This window comes from Melanerpes formicivorus, unplaced genomic scaffold (genome assembly GCF_026170545.1).
Source record: "Melanerpes formicivorus ecotype bairdi unplaced genomic scaffold, bMelFor1.0.p_v2 SCAF_113, whole genome shotgun sequence".
Lineage (NCBI taxonomy): Eukaryota > Metazoa > Chordata > Aves > Piciformes > Picidae > Melanerpes > Melanerpes formicivorus.
Window position 1 is genome coordinate 1,007,232 of NW_027142465.1, and position 12,887 is coordinate 1,020,118.

The 12,887-nt window shown below is 64.0% G+C and overlaps 1 protein-coding gene across 1 annotated transcript; it reads right to left on the bottom strand.

Annotated features, from left to right (window-relative positions):
• Window positions 1-6,820: 6,820 nt before the first annotated feature.
• Window positions 6,821-9,098, bottom strand: FZD2 (frizzled class receptor 2). The gene has a single exon (XM_068167157.1). The coding sequence runs from the start codon at window positions 8,556-8,558 to the stop codon at window positions 6,885-6,887; it is 1,674 nt and encodes a 557-aa protein (XP_068023258.1). The 5' UTR covers window positions 8,559-9,098; the 3' UTR covers window positions 6,821-6,884.
• Window positions 9,099-12,887: the final 3,789 nt, after the last annotated feature.

Genomic DNA, 12,887 nt, shown 5'->3' on the forward strand with positions numbered 1-12,887 from the left:
CACTTCCATCCATCCCCTCTTCTCCAGCAGGGATGCTGGGATGCAGAGGGGTACCCCACACCCTCATCCCAAGATCTCCAGCAGGGATGCTGGGATGCAGAGGGGTACCCCCACATCCTCATCCCAAGATCTCCAGCAGGGATGCTGGGATGCAGAGGGGTACCCCACACCCTCATCCCAAGATCTCCAGCAGGGATGCTGGGATGCAGAGGGGTACCCCACATCCTCATCCCAAGATCTCCAGCAGGGATGCTGGGATGCAGAGGGGTACCCCACACCCTCATCCCAAGATCTCCAGCAGGGATGCTGGGATGCAGAGGGGTACCCCACATCCTCATCCCAAGATCTCCAGCAGGGATGCTGGGATGCAGAGGGGTACCCCACACCCTCATCCCAAGATCTCCAGCAGGACGCTGGGATAGGGAAGTGGCCCCGTGTCCTCTACCCCCAGCCCCTCCAGGCTGACCCCTGCAGAGCAATGGGGTCCCACACCATCAGGGTGGGATGGAGGACAGGGTCCTCCCTCTGCTTTGGGAAGGCCACCCCTCGGTGGGGACACCCCGAGCCGCGGGGGGGCCCAGGCTGTGCTCCTTTAAGAGCGTGGCAGGCAGGAGCCCAATTTAGCCCCCGCGGCTGCTCGTCCTCGCTGGCGCCTGGCCAGGGCTCTGCCGGCCGAGATGCCGCTGCAGCGGCACAGCCTGGGGGACAACGGGGCCGGAACACCCAGAGGGATTCCCTCTGCCCACAGCACCCATGGGTGCTGGTCCCCGTGGCCTCGGGTCCCCGAAGGCTTCGTCCTCCCGGGGGCTGAGGCACACGGAGCTGCCTGCGCCAGGCACAGCCAGCGGTGTCCCCGCTGGGGGCACAGGGACCTGTCACACCGTGAAGAGCTAAGAGAAACGATCCCCGGGGATGTGCGATGTGTCACCGGGAGCTGTCCCCTTGTCACCTCCCTGCTCCTCATCACCTCCCTCTGCCACCACCCCCGCCCCAATCACTACTGAGGATGGAGGACAAGGGGGGATGGTGACAGGAGGGAAGAGGGGAGATGGACACCCCCCAGCCCTGAGGGAATTGCCCCCCAGGACTGAGCTGGTGGGATGGGTCCCCACAGGGCAAGGGGTGACCTAGAGCCCCCCCTAGGGGAGTCCTCAGGGAACAAGGGACAGGACAGCCACGGGGACAGGACAGGACAGGACAGGACGGCCCATGGGCCAGGGACCTGGGGGCCAGCAGGGTGTAGAGACAGGAGACCACAAGGCTCAGAGGATGGAGAGCCCATGGGCCAGGGACAGGAGTGACCCACGGCCTGGGGGACAGGAGACAGTGCTGAGGACATCCTGTGACCTGTCCTTCTCCCAGTTCCTTCTTCCAGCACACCTTTCCCTGCACTGGTTTCACCCTGGGGCTGCCTCCCTGCCGGGACAGAGTCCGGGGCCATCACCCCACAGGTGACCCAGGCAGGGCCCCTCCTGGGGACACCCCAGCAGATGGAGCCCTGTGAGCCTCCCTGGGCACCGCAGTCATGAGCTGAGGGTGCCGTGGGGCCGGGCAGGGCAGGCGTTTGCTGGGGCAGGAGGGGTCAGGGGTGCACTTTAATTGACTTCTGCTGCTGGGCAGCTGTGAAAACAGAGCAGGGCTCATCAGGGGACATCAAAGGCCCCCTGGCACGGCCGGGCGGGGGGGACACGGCAGGACCCGCCACCGGCGTTTGCTCTCTCTTCACTCGGCTTAAAGGAGGAAGAGGAGGATGGGAGTCACCAGCCTGGGAGGGCTGAGGCTCAGCACTGTGCAGGGAGGGGGGTCCCTGTCCCCAGGGTTAGCCAGGCCTGGGGGGACCTATTCTCTGGGTTATCCAGACCAGGGGTGACCTGTCCCTAGGGTTACCTGGACGTGGCTTGATCAGTCCCTGGGGTTGGTTGGACTTGGGGTGATCTGTCCCTGGGGTGACCTGTCCCTGGGGTGACCTGGCCCCGGGGTGACCAGTCCCCCAGGGTTAGGTGAACCTGGAGTGACCCATCCCTAGGACAAACTGGCCCTGGGATGACCTACCCCCAGGGTGAGCAGTCCTCAGGGTGGCCTGGACCTGTCACCAAAGGTGACCCATCCCCAGGGAGATCCACTCTTGGACATGGGGTGACCTATTGCTATTGGATTTGGGGTGATCTGTCCCCTGGGTTATTTGTCCCTGGGGGGACCTGCCCCCGGGGTGACCTACCCTCAGGGAGATCCATCCGTGGGGTGACCTGTCCCTGGGGTTAGCCTGAGCCAGGGGGACCCAGCCCTGAAGTGACAGACCGGGGCACAGAGGGGGGACACACACTGACCCTTGCTGCCAAACACCTTCCAGCTCCTTCCCTCCTCGGGCTCCAAAGAGCCCCAAGAGCCCAAACCCTCCAAAGCTCTCCAACCCTGACCTGAGAGAGGCCCTGGGCTGAGCCCCACAGCCGCTGCCAGGGCAGGATCCAGCCCAACGCCTCCAGCTCCAAACCTCCATGGACATTTCAGGAGCCTGTGAGGGCGAGGAGTGGGGGACAGACAAAGCCCCCCAGGTGGGTGCCAGCAGCACCTAAGGGGTGCTCAGCACCCGCAGAGCCCATGGGCTGGCTGCAGGCCCCAGTCCCAGCTTTGGAAGCCGGAGCTGGGACATCCAAGCCTTTAAAACCTCCTCAGCTCCCAGCTCCCACATTCCTGGGTGGAGAGTTTACATTCCCCATCCTGCCATCCCAGCTTAGCCTCCGGAAAACAAAGCTGCCTCGGGTCAGAGCCGCCTTTTGGGGAGCGGGATCCAGCTTTGGGGGGGGCGGGATCCATCTTTGGGGGAGTGGGATCCAACTTTCAGGGAGTGGGATCCAGCTTTTGGGGGGCAGGATCCACCTTTCAGGGAGTGGTATCCAGCTTTTGGGGGGCAGGATCCAGCTTTTGGGGAGTGGGATCCAGCTTTGGGGGGGCGGCATCCATCTTTGGGGGAGTGGGATCCAACTTTCAGGGAGTGGGATCCACCTTTTGGGGGGCAGGATCCAGCTTTTGGGGAGTGGGATCCAGCTTTTGGGGGGGCAGGATCCAGCTTTTGGGGAGCGGGATCCAGCTTTGGGGGGCGGGATCCACCTTTGGGGGGAGTGGGATCCAACTTTTGGGGGGCAGGATCCACCTTTCAGGGAGTGGTATCCAGTTTTTGGGGGGCAGGATCCAGCTTTTGGGGAGTGGGATCCAGCTTTGGGGGGGCGGGATCCATCTTTGGGGGAGTGGGATCCAACTTTCAGGGAGTGGGATCCACCTTTTGGGGGGCAGGATCCAGCTTTGGGGGAGTGGGATCCAGCTTTTGGGGGGCAGGATCCACCTTTCAGGGAGTGGGATCCACCTTTTGGGGGGACAGGATCCAGCTTTTGGGGGGTGGGATCCAGCTTTGGGGGAGTGGGATCCACCTTTTGGGGGCAGGATCCACCCGTTCAGGAGTGGGATCCAGCTTTTGGGGGGTGTGATCCAGCTTTTGGGGGGTGGGAACCACCTTTTGGGGGGTGGGATCCAGCTTTTAGGGAGCAGGACCCAGCATTTGTGGGGCAGAGTCTGGCTTTTGGGGAGTGGGATCTACCTCTGGGGGAGGGCAGGATCTGCCTTTTGGGGAGTGGGATCCACTTTGTGGGGAGTGGGATCTGCCTTTGGGGCAGCAGAACCTTCCAGCTGGAGCACAGGAGCCAGCTGATGGGCAGCACCCCCAGGCCCAAACACCCAGCGCCAGGGCTGGATGCGGCCCTGGGGTCCCCTCCAGTGGGGGCAAACCCACCCATGTGATGGCACCGTTGGGTGAGTGGGGTTGAGGGGTGCAGGGGGAGGGGGTCCCCCAACCCCCTGGCTGAGTCTTGCCCTGGTTCTGCTCCCCCTGCTCTCAGGAGGGAGGCAAAGACATCGCAGCAGCAACATCAACCCCATTTTCATTCCCATTTTGAGGGGCAGCGAAGACTTGGGGTGCTGGGGAGGGGCGCTGGGGGGATGCTGGGGGGAGGGGGGGGTCCCAGCCAGCCCAGTTCCACCCTCAAACTGCTTCTGCAAACCACGGAGCAGGGGATTCATAAAAAAGAGAAACCCCTTGGATCCGTTTCCCCCTCCCTGCTCTCTCCCCCCCGCTCTCTCCCCCCCTTCCAAGTCATCGCTGGAAAATTAAACCGGATCCAAAGAGTTTTTCCTTTCCAAAATGTGCTGGAGAGGCTCTGCCTTAACCCCTTCGGCTCCACTCCTCCTGCAAGGCACCACTGGGGGCTTTAAGGGGGTTTGGGGATTGTCCCAGAGCTTTGCTGGGGGAAGGGGAACGGCTCACACCCCCACCCCCACCCCAAAGCCTTTATTATGCTCAGAGAATCCCCCCGGATCCCTCCCAATGACGGAGCTGAGAGACTCCAGACCTCCCCAGGGCTGCTTTTGGGGCTCCTGTGGGGTCCCCCAGCCAGGTCTCCCTCTCCCATTTCGGGAAGGATTTCTTTCTTTTCCACTTCCATTCAAGGCAGCTGATTAAATCCATCCTTCCCTGCGCCCAGCCCTGCTCCCCACCCCGCCCCCCCCCCCCCGCGGCTGGAACCCACACCCCCACCCCCCCCCCCCATCGCCCAAATCCCGACAAACCCAAGCAGAGCCAGGACCCGCTGCTCTCCAGAGACCCCAGGATCGGGGGCCCACGTCCAGCCCCAAAAAACCCTAATCCTGCAGAAAATGTGAGCTATTTCCTTCGGGGGGGGGGGGGGGGGGGGGGGGGAGAGCTTTCCCCCCCCACCCCCCCTCGCAAACCCAAAAATCCTTATTTTAGGGGTTAAATGGCTTCCCCCCCCCCCGCCGCCCCCACGCTGTGAAGAGCTTTGTTCCAGCTGGAGGGAGGTGCTAGGTGGTGCAACGGGAGCGGGGGGGGGGGGGCCCAAGCGGCACCCATGGGACATCCTCCCCTCCCTGCCCCCCCTCCCCCCCCCCCGCCTTTAATTCTTTATTATTTTTCAGGGGGAGGGAAGGCCCTGAGGAGGGAGTTTGGAGTTTGCTTTGCCCGTTCGTAGCTGCAAACAAAAAATCGTTTAAAAAGTGATTTGGGAGGAAAAATCTGCGGGCAAGCCAGGGTTGGAGCCGGGCGGGGGGGGGGGGGGGGGGGGGGGAGGTGAGGGAGGGAGGGACGGACACACAGACAGGCGGAGGGATAAGCAGGGACCCCAACCCCGGGTGGCTGCGAAGGGAGGGACCCAGCCCCATGAGAGCGGCTGGTGGGAGTGGGCAAAGGAGGGGAGGAAAAAGAAGATGAACTTTCCTGGGGAGCTTCCAAAAGGGAGGGAGAAAATGGGGAGGTTTATTGCGGTTGGGGTTGGGGGGTTTGGGGGGTTTTTGTTTTCCCCCCTTTTTTTTCCAGCGTCTGGTGGAGCAGAGCCCGGGGAGCGGGCAGGGAGCGGGCAGGGAGCGGGCAGGGAGCGGCGTGGGAGCAGCCGGTCCCGGGGCCGATCCCAACCCGGAGCCATTCCCGGAGCCGTTCCCGGTCCTGGCCCCTCGGCCAACGCCGACAGCCCTGGCGGGGAGGGGGGGGGACCCAAGCAGGCAGCGGCGAGAGGGGGAGAGGGAGGACGGCAATCTGCTCCCACACTCGGTGGAGAGTTTTTCCTTTCGCTCCTTTTCCCTCTCCTTTTTTTCCCTTTTTCCCAGCGCTTCTCCCCTTCCCCTCCTTTTCCTCATTTCCCCTCTTTTCCCCTTCTTTTCCTCCCTTTTCTTTAATCTCATTTTACTGCTTTTTCACTCCCGTTTTCCCCTTCTCCCCGTTTCTCTCCCTATTCTTCTCTTTTCTCCCTCTTCATCCTTTTCTCTTTCTCTTTTTCTCCTTCTCCCTCTTCTTTCTCCTATTTTTCTTTCTCCCTATTTTTCCTTCCTCTTCTCCCTATTTTTCTATTTTCCTTCCCTCTTCTCCCCTATTTTCCTTCCCTCTTTTTTTCCCCTCTCTTCTCCACTGTTTTCTGCCTCTTCACCCTTTTTCTACCACTTCTCCTTCCTCCCTTTTTTTCTCTCTCTTCTTCTTTCTGTCCCTTTCCTCCCTCTTTTTCTTCCTTTCCTCCCTCCTTTCTCTCCTTTCCTCCCTTTCTCTCCTTTCCTTCCTTTCTCTCCTTTCCTTCCTCTTTTCTCTCCTTTCCTCCCTCTTTTCTCTCCTTTCCTCCCTCTTTTCTCTCCTTTCCTCCCTCTTTTCTCTCCTTTCCTCCCTCTTTTCTCTCCTTTCCTCCCTCTTTTCTCTCCTTTCCTCCCTCTTTTCTCTCCTTTCCTCCCTCTTTTCTCTCCTTTCCTCCCTCTTTTCTCTCCTTTCCTCCCTCTTTTCTCTCCTTTCCTCCCTCTTTTCTCTCCTTTCCTCCCTCTTTTCTCTCCTTTCCTCCCTCTTTTCTCTCCTTTCCTCCCTCTTCTTCCCCCTTTCCTCCCTCTTCTTCCCCCTTTCCTCCCTCTTCTTCCCCCTTTCCTCCCTCTTCTTCCCCCTTTCCTCCCTCTTCTTCCCCCTTTCCTCCATTTCTCTCCTTTCTTCCCTCTCCTTCCCCCTTTCCTCCCTCTTCCCCCTCTCCTCCCTCTTCCCCCTCCCCTCCTGCCCCCAGCTCCGATGTAAACAGCGAGATATCATTAAATTTACAAATGCTATGTACAGGTTTAATTACAAACCCCGGCGGACCGGCGGGCAGCGCCCGCGACAGACACCCCTCAGACGTTAATAAATCTAACAAATAAAAAATATATAATAAACTTCCTTCCTCCCCTTCTCCCCACCCCCCCCCACCCCGTGCCCCTTCTTTCCCCCACGTCCCAAGCCCACTCTCTCCCCCCTCCTCCCCCCCCCCCCCAACATTTCAAGCCACAGGGCGGCGGCGGCCGGGCTGAGGCCGGGGGGGGGGTCACACCGTCGTCTCGCCCTGCTTGCTGTTGGTGAGCCGCGTGTAGAACTTCCTCCAGGAGTGCAGGGTCTTCCCCGACCATATCCAAAAGCCGGAGGTGATGCCCACGATGAGAGTCATGAGATACTTGATCATGTAGACGGTGAAGTCGGGGGTCATGCGGGGGGTGAAGTGGAGCGGGCAGGGGATGGCCAAGCTCTTGCAGTTCTGGCTGATCCAGCTGCGCTCCCAGTGCTCGCGGAAAGCCTGCTCGTAGAAGTAGCAGGCGATGACGATGGTGGCGGGGACGGTGTAGAGGACGCTGAAGACCCCGATGCGGACCATCAGCCGCTCCAGCTTCTCCGTCTTGGTCCCGCCGTGCTTCATGATGGTGCGGATGCGGAAGAGGGAGACGAAGCCGGCCAGCAGGAAGGAGGTGCCGATGAAGAGGTAGACGAAGAGCGGGGCCAGCACGAAGCCCCGCAGAGGGTCGATGTTGTTGAGGCCCACGAAGCAGACGCCGCTCAGCAGGTCCCCGTCGATCTGCCCCATGGCCAGGATGGTGATGGTCTTGACGGCCGGCACGGCCCAGGCAGCCAGGTGGAAGTACTGCGAGTTGGCCTCGATGGCCTCGTGGCCCCACTTCATGCCGGCAGCCAGGAACCAGGTGAGGGAGAGGATGACCCACCAGATCGAGCTGGCCATGCTGAAGAAGTAGAGCATCATGAAGAGGATGGTGCAGCCTTCCTTCTTGGTGCCCTGTACCACCGTGCGGTAGCCGTCCTCCTGGAACCGCTCGTTGCAGACCACCCTCTCCTCCAGCACGAAGCCAGCAATGTAGGCCACCGACACCATGGTGTAGCAGCCCGAGAGGAAGATGATGGGGCGCTCGGGGTAGCGGAAACGCTGCATGTCCACCAGGTAGGTGGTGACGGTGAAGAAGGTGGAGGCACAACACAAGACGGACCAGATGAGGATCCAGATGCGGGCGAAACGGATCTCGTCCTCGTTGAAGAACATGTGGCCGTCGGGCCGGGTGGGCTCGCAGGGCGCCGCGCAGTCCTTCTCCCCCAGGAACTTGTAGTTGAGGTAGCTGGGCACCTTCAGCGCCCGCGGGCAGTGGAAGGGGTGGTCGAGGGTGGCGTAACGAGGGGCGCCCGGGGTGCCCTGGCCGGCCAGCGGCGTGGCGCTGGTGAGCAGCGCCGGGGAGCCACCGTCCTCCGAGTGGTTCTGCCCCACGCAGATCTGCTCGGCGCCGTGCCGGGGGAAGTTCTCGCACCGTAACCGCTCGGGCCACTGGAAGCCAAACTTATTCATGAGGGCCTCGCAGCCCTGGCGTGCCCGCTCGCAGATGGAGCGGCAGGGCGGGATGGCCTGCTCCAGCACCGTGCACACCGGCGCGTACATGGAGCACAGGAAGAACTTCAGCTCCAGCGAGCACTGCACCTTCACCAAGGGGTAGAACTGGTGAACCTCCAAGCCCGCGTCCTCCTGGTTGGTGTGACCCAGCAGGTTGGGCATGATGGTCTGGTTGTAGGCGATGTCTGTGCAGAGTGGGATGGAGATGGGTTGGCAGAAGCCGTGGTCGGGGATGGAGATGCCCTTCTCGCCGTGTGGCTGGCTCCGGCACGGCAACGGCACGCTCAGCCCCACCAGCAGCCAGGCCAGGGCGGGCAGCATGCCGGGAGGGCCCATGGTGCCCGGATTTACCGTGCCCGGTGCCCAGCTAGCCGGACGGTCCTCCCGTCTGGATCTGCCGTGCCCGGTGCCGCCTGGATGCCCTCCCGGTGGTCAGTTTTGCCGTGCTCGATGGTGCCTGGACGACTCCCGGCGACTGGATACACTCAGGTCCTGCCCGGATGACTCCCGGTGACCGGATTTGCCGTGTCCGGTGCTGCCTGGACGACTCCTAGTGATCCGATTTGCCGTGCCCGGTGCTGCCTGGAAGACTCCCGGTGACTGGATACGCTCAAGTCCCGCCTGGACGGCTCCCGGTGCCCGAAACGTGAGCGCCCCTCTGCTCGGTTCGCCGGCTCCTGGTGTCCCGATCTACCGTGCGCGGCAGGACAACTCCCGGTTCTCGGACGTGGCGGTGCCGGTACCCGGCCCGGCCTCTCTCGGTGCTCCGCAGCGCTGCTCCGTGCCCGGAATCGGCGCTCCCGGTGCTCCCGCTGCCCCGACCCGGTGCCAGAGCCCCGGGGGGTGGTGGCTCTGGCGAGGCGCCGGGAGTGGGTGGGGGGGAATGCCGGGGGGGGGGAATATCGGGGGGGGTACCGGGGTGCCGGGTACCGGAGCGGCCGCACCGGACGCTCCCGCCGCCTTTGTGCGGGGCAGCGCCGCGTCCCCGCAGGGCGGAGCGGCCCCCCCTGGCACCGCCCCCGGTGAGCCCCGCCCCCCCGCCCGGCCAACCACATTCAAACTCCGCAGACGCCCCGCCCCCGGCCCCGCCCCCGTTCTGCCCCCCCGCCCCCGGGGGTCATCGGGCCGGGACCGGGGGGAGCTTGGGCCCTCCCCCCCTACCCCCCGGCTAACTTCTACCCCCCCGCGGCGTGGGGTCGGGACGGGGCCGCGGGGAAAGGTCCCTCCCCTGTGCCACCCCCGTGTCCCCTGTGCCCCACCCCGTACCCCTCTGTGTCCTTTGCCCTCCCGTGTCCCTCCTTCTCCTTGGTGACCCGTGTCCATCGTACCCCTCCTCCGTGTCCCCTCTGCCCCCCTCGCGTCTCCTGCACCCCATCATTTTCCTCTGCACCTCTCTGGAGTCCCCTGGGACCCCCCTGTCCCTTCACCGTGGAGCTACTTCACCGCCCTGGCTTGGGACCCACATTCCTCACCCCCCTCCCACCTCCCTCCAAGCCCCCGGTGCAGCATGTGTCCCACTGTCCCCAGCCCCAGGCCCCAGGTGTCTCGGGGCGGGATCACCCCTCACGGCCCCTGGTCACTTACATGGTTCTCAGCCCCCCTTGGGGCTCCCTCAGTCCCTGAGTGTCACCCGGGCTGTGCCACTGCCCACGAGGTGCCCGTGGCCACCTTGGGGTGCTGGTGCAGCCAGCCCCACAAGGCTACTGCACAGCCCAGAATGTCCCTGAAGTCCCCAAATCAGGGGTGGGGGGCAGGGGACTTCTGCCCAACGGGCTGTGGCACTTCTGTCCCCAAACCTGGGGCAGCCGGAGGGGGCTGGGACATATCTGGAGAGGACATGGTGGGGGACTGGGACACACCAGCGAGACAGCAGGACATACCGTGGGGAAACTGGGAGGCACTGGTGTGACTGGGATGGATTGGATTCGGGGGGGGTTGGGACGTGCTGGTGGGGGGTGGGACACATCATGGGGACTAGGGCACACCAGGGTGATCTGGGACGTGCCAGGGAGGAATTAGGACACATGGAGGGGGTCTGGGACACACTGAGAGGAGCTGGGACACACTAGGGGGGAACCAGGACACGTTGGGAGGAGTTGAGACACACTGAGGGAGCCTGGGACACACTGGGACACGCTGGGGGCACTCGGGAGGAGAGGCTAGGGGGATCCCGGCTGGGGAGGGGGCTCACTGGGACACGCTGGAGAGGAAAGAGACACACTGTGGGGACTGGGACTCACCAAGGGGGAAGTGAGACACACTGAGGGAGATTTGGAACAGGCCAGGGGGATCCAGGCCACACGGCGGGGGCGTGGGACATAGCAGAGACCCTCATCAGGGACAGCGCCCATGGGAATCCCCCCCCCCTTCACTTTGGCCGCAGGGTGGGAGGGGGACTTTGCCCTTCCCACAGCAGCATCCCGCAGCAGGGTCAGCCGGGCGGGGTGGGGGTGGGATGGCTCTGGAGGGGTCTGGCTGGCAGCCCGGCGCCCCCGTCCCCCTCTTTAGTGGGGGGCTCGGGGTTGCGCTGGGCGGCTGCGGCCCCTCCGCCTCCTCCCTCCCTTTCTCGCCCCTTTTCCTGTAACTTCAGCTTTTGTTGTGCGCGGAGCAGCCCGGGCTGCCGTGAAAGGAGGGCCCCTCGGCTTTCAGAGCGTAATTGAAACCATTGCCGGCTCCTGGCCGAGGGGGAAGGGCGGGGGTGGGGGGGCTCCAGAAATCAAAGCTGGGGGGGGGGGGCGATGGGGGACACACGATGCGCACCCGCTCCTGTCCCCCCTCCTCCATCAGCCTTCCCGCCCGGCTGGCAGGAGGCTGGGGGCTCCCTGCCGCTGCCCAGGGCTGGGGGGCGGCAGCCAGGGGCGCCCTGGATGGGGCCGGGCCGGTGGCTCTGGGGAGCGGGGCGTGGTGGGACGGGGTCCCCCGGCTGGGGCTCCCGGGGGTGCCGAGCCCACGGCCGCCATGTGCCGGGGAGGGCGGCTGAGCACAGCCAGGCCTTGGCGGTGGCCCAGCGAGGCCTGATCCTGGCCAGCGGCTGCCTGCTGGCCTCTGCCCAGCTGCTCCATCGCCGGCGGGACGCGGGGTGAGCGCTCGGGACGGCCGGGCGCAGGGGCTGGCTTGTGTGAGCCCCCCCAGCCCCGGCGGCCCCTGCCCCAGCGGCCTCTGCCCCGGCCCTGCTGGATGGGGCTGGGGGCGCGGGGGGTGCTGCGCAGCCACGTGGACCTCGGCTTCCTAAAAGCTTCGGATCTTGGCTTCTTCCCCGGGGGGGAGGGGGATGCCGCTTCCAGCGGGGGTGGCAGGGGCTCTCCCCATCCTCCTGGGTGCTGCAGGGCTGCTGGTGCCTCAGGACGGGGGATCCCCAGGACCCCTGGGCACCAGGGACACAGAGGGACGTGGTCCTACCTGGAACGGGTGCTGAGTCCTCCTGGGGAGGGAGAAACCCGGAGCAGAGCTACAAGCCAGCCCCAGGAGGGAACCCTGGGTGGGCTGGGGGTGTCAGGGAATCCCTTTGGTCCCAATCTCTTCCTGTCACCAGGCTCCCAGCTGAGTCCCCAGGGGTGTGATGAGTGGGAGATGGTTCAGTCCCCTCCCCCAGAGCTGTGGAGGGGCCTCCTGGGCAGAGGGGACCCTGTGAGGATCCTGCACCCTTTGGGAGTATGGGGCCAAGACCAGATCCCCCCAGGGCTTCCCTTTGCAGCCCCCCCCAAGAGCTTGTTGGGGTGGCAGGGACCCAGGAGTCCCTATCCTCCCCCTTGCTCACATCATCCCAGTTCTGCATTGGGGGATGCTGGTAGGCACCTGGTGCTGCCTGCCCCCTTGTCCCCAGCACCCTGAGGTTCCTCCAGGGGATGGCCCATGGATGCCACCGTTTCAGGAGGGCCTGGTGCCTCCAGTGTCCAAATGGGCCATGGTTCCCTTCCTGGGAGCCCTTCACAGCTGTGAGATGTCAGGGTGCTTGTGGGGTCCTCCCTGAGGGTGCTTATGGGGTCTTCCCTGCACCCATGAGGGCCGGGGATGGGAATACAGATGGAACCCCCCCGGATCTTGCCCTTGGACCCCCAGCAGCACCCCAAGTGGTGTCCAGCACACCCAGCTCAGCCCTGGGCTGCTCTGGTCCTACTTGAGCCTTCTCCCTGGGGACAGGAGGCCTGCTGCACCCATGGGTGACGCTGGGGCTGGCATTGCCCCTGCACACTAAACTGCTTTGGGTTCGTGGGCAGCACCCCTCGGGAGGGCAACGTTTATTCGGGGGCAGGGAGGGCTTTGGCAGCACCAGCTCCCATCACCCCCATTCCCTGGGGACGGGCAGGGAAGAGGGTGAAACAGAAACTGGAGGATGGAGCTGCTGTGCCAAGCGATGCCAGGCAGGACGGGGACGCCTGGGGGTCTCCCAGGAGCTCAGAGGAAAGCCCCCCCCCGGCCCCTGCCCTCGGCTTTGTTTCACACTTAAGAGCTTCTAATTAAAACCAGCCACAAGATCCCTGGCTGGCGGCAGGCTCGAGGTGCCAGCGGAGGACGGGGGTCTGTCACCAAGGGAACAGAGAGGGGCGCAGGGCCCCCGGCGTGGGCACCGCAGGGCCCCCTGCACCCCTGTGCGTGAGCAGGCACACGTGTGCATGCACCCCAACATGTGCACACACCCCAACATGTGCACACACCAACGTGTGC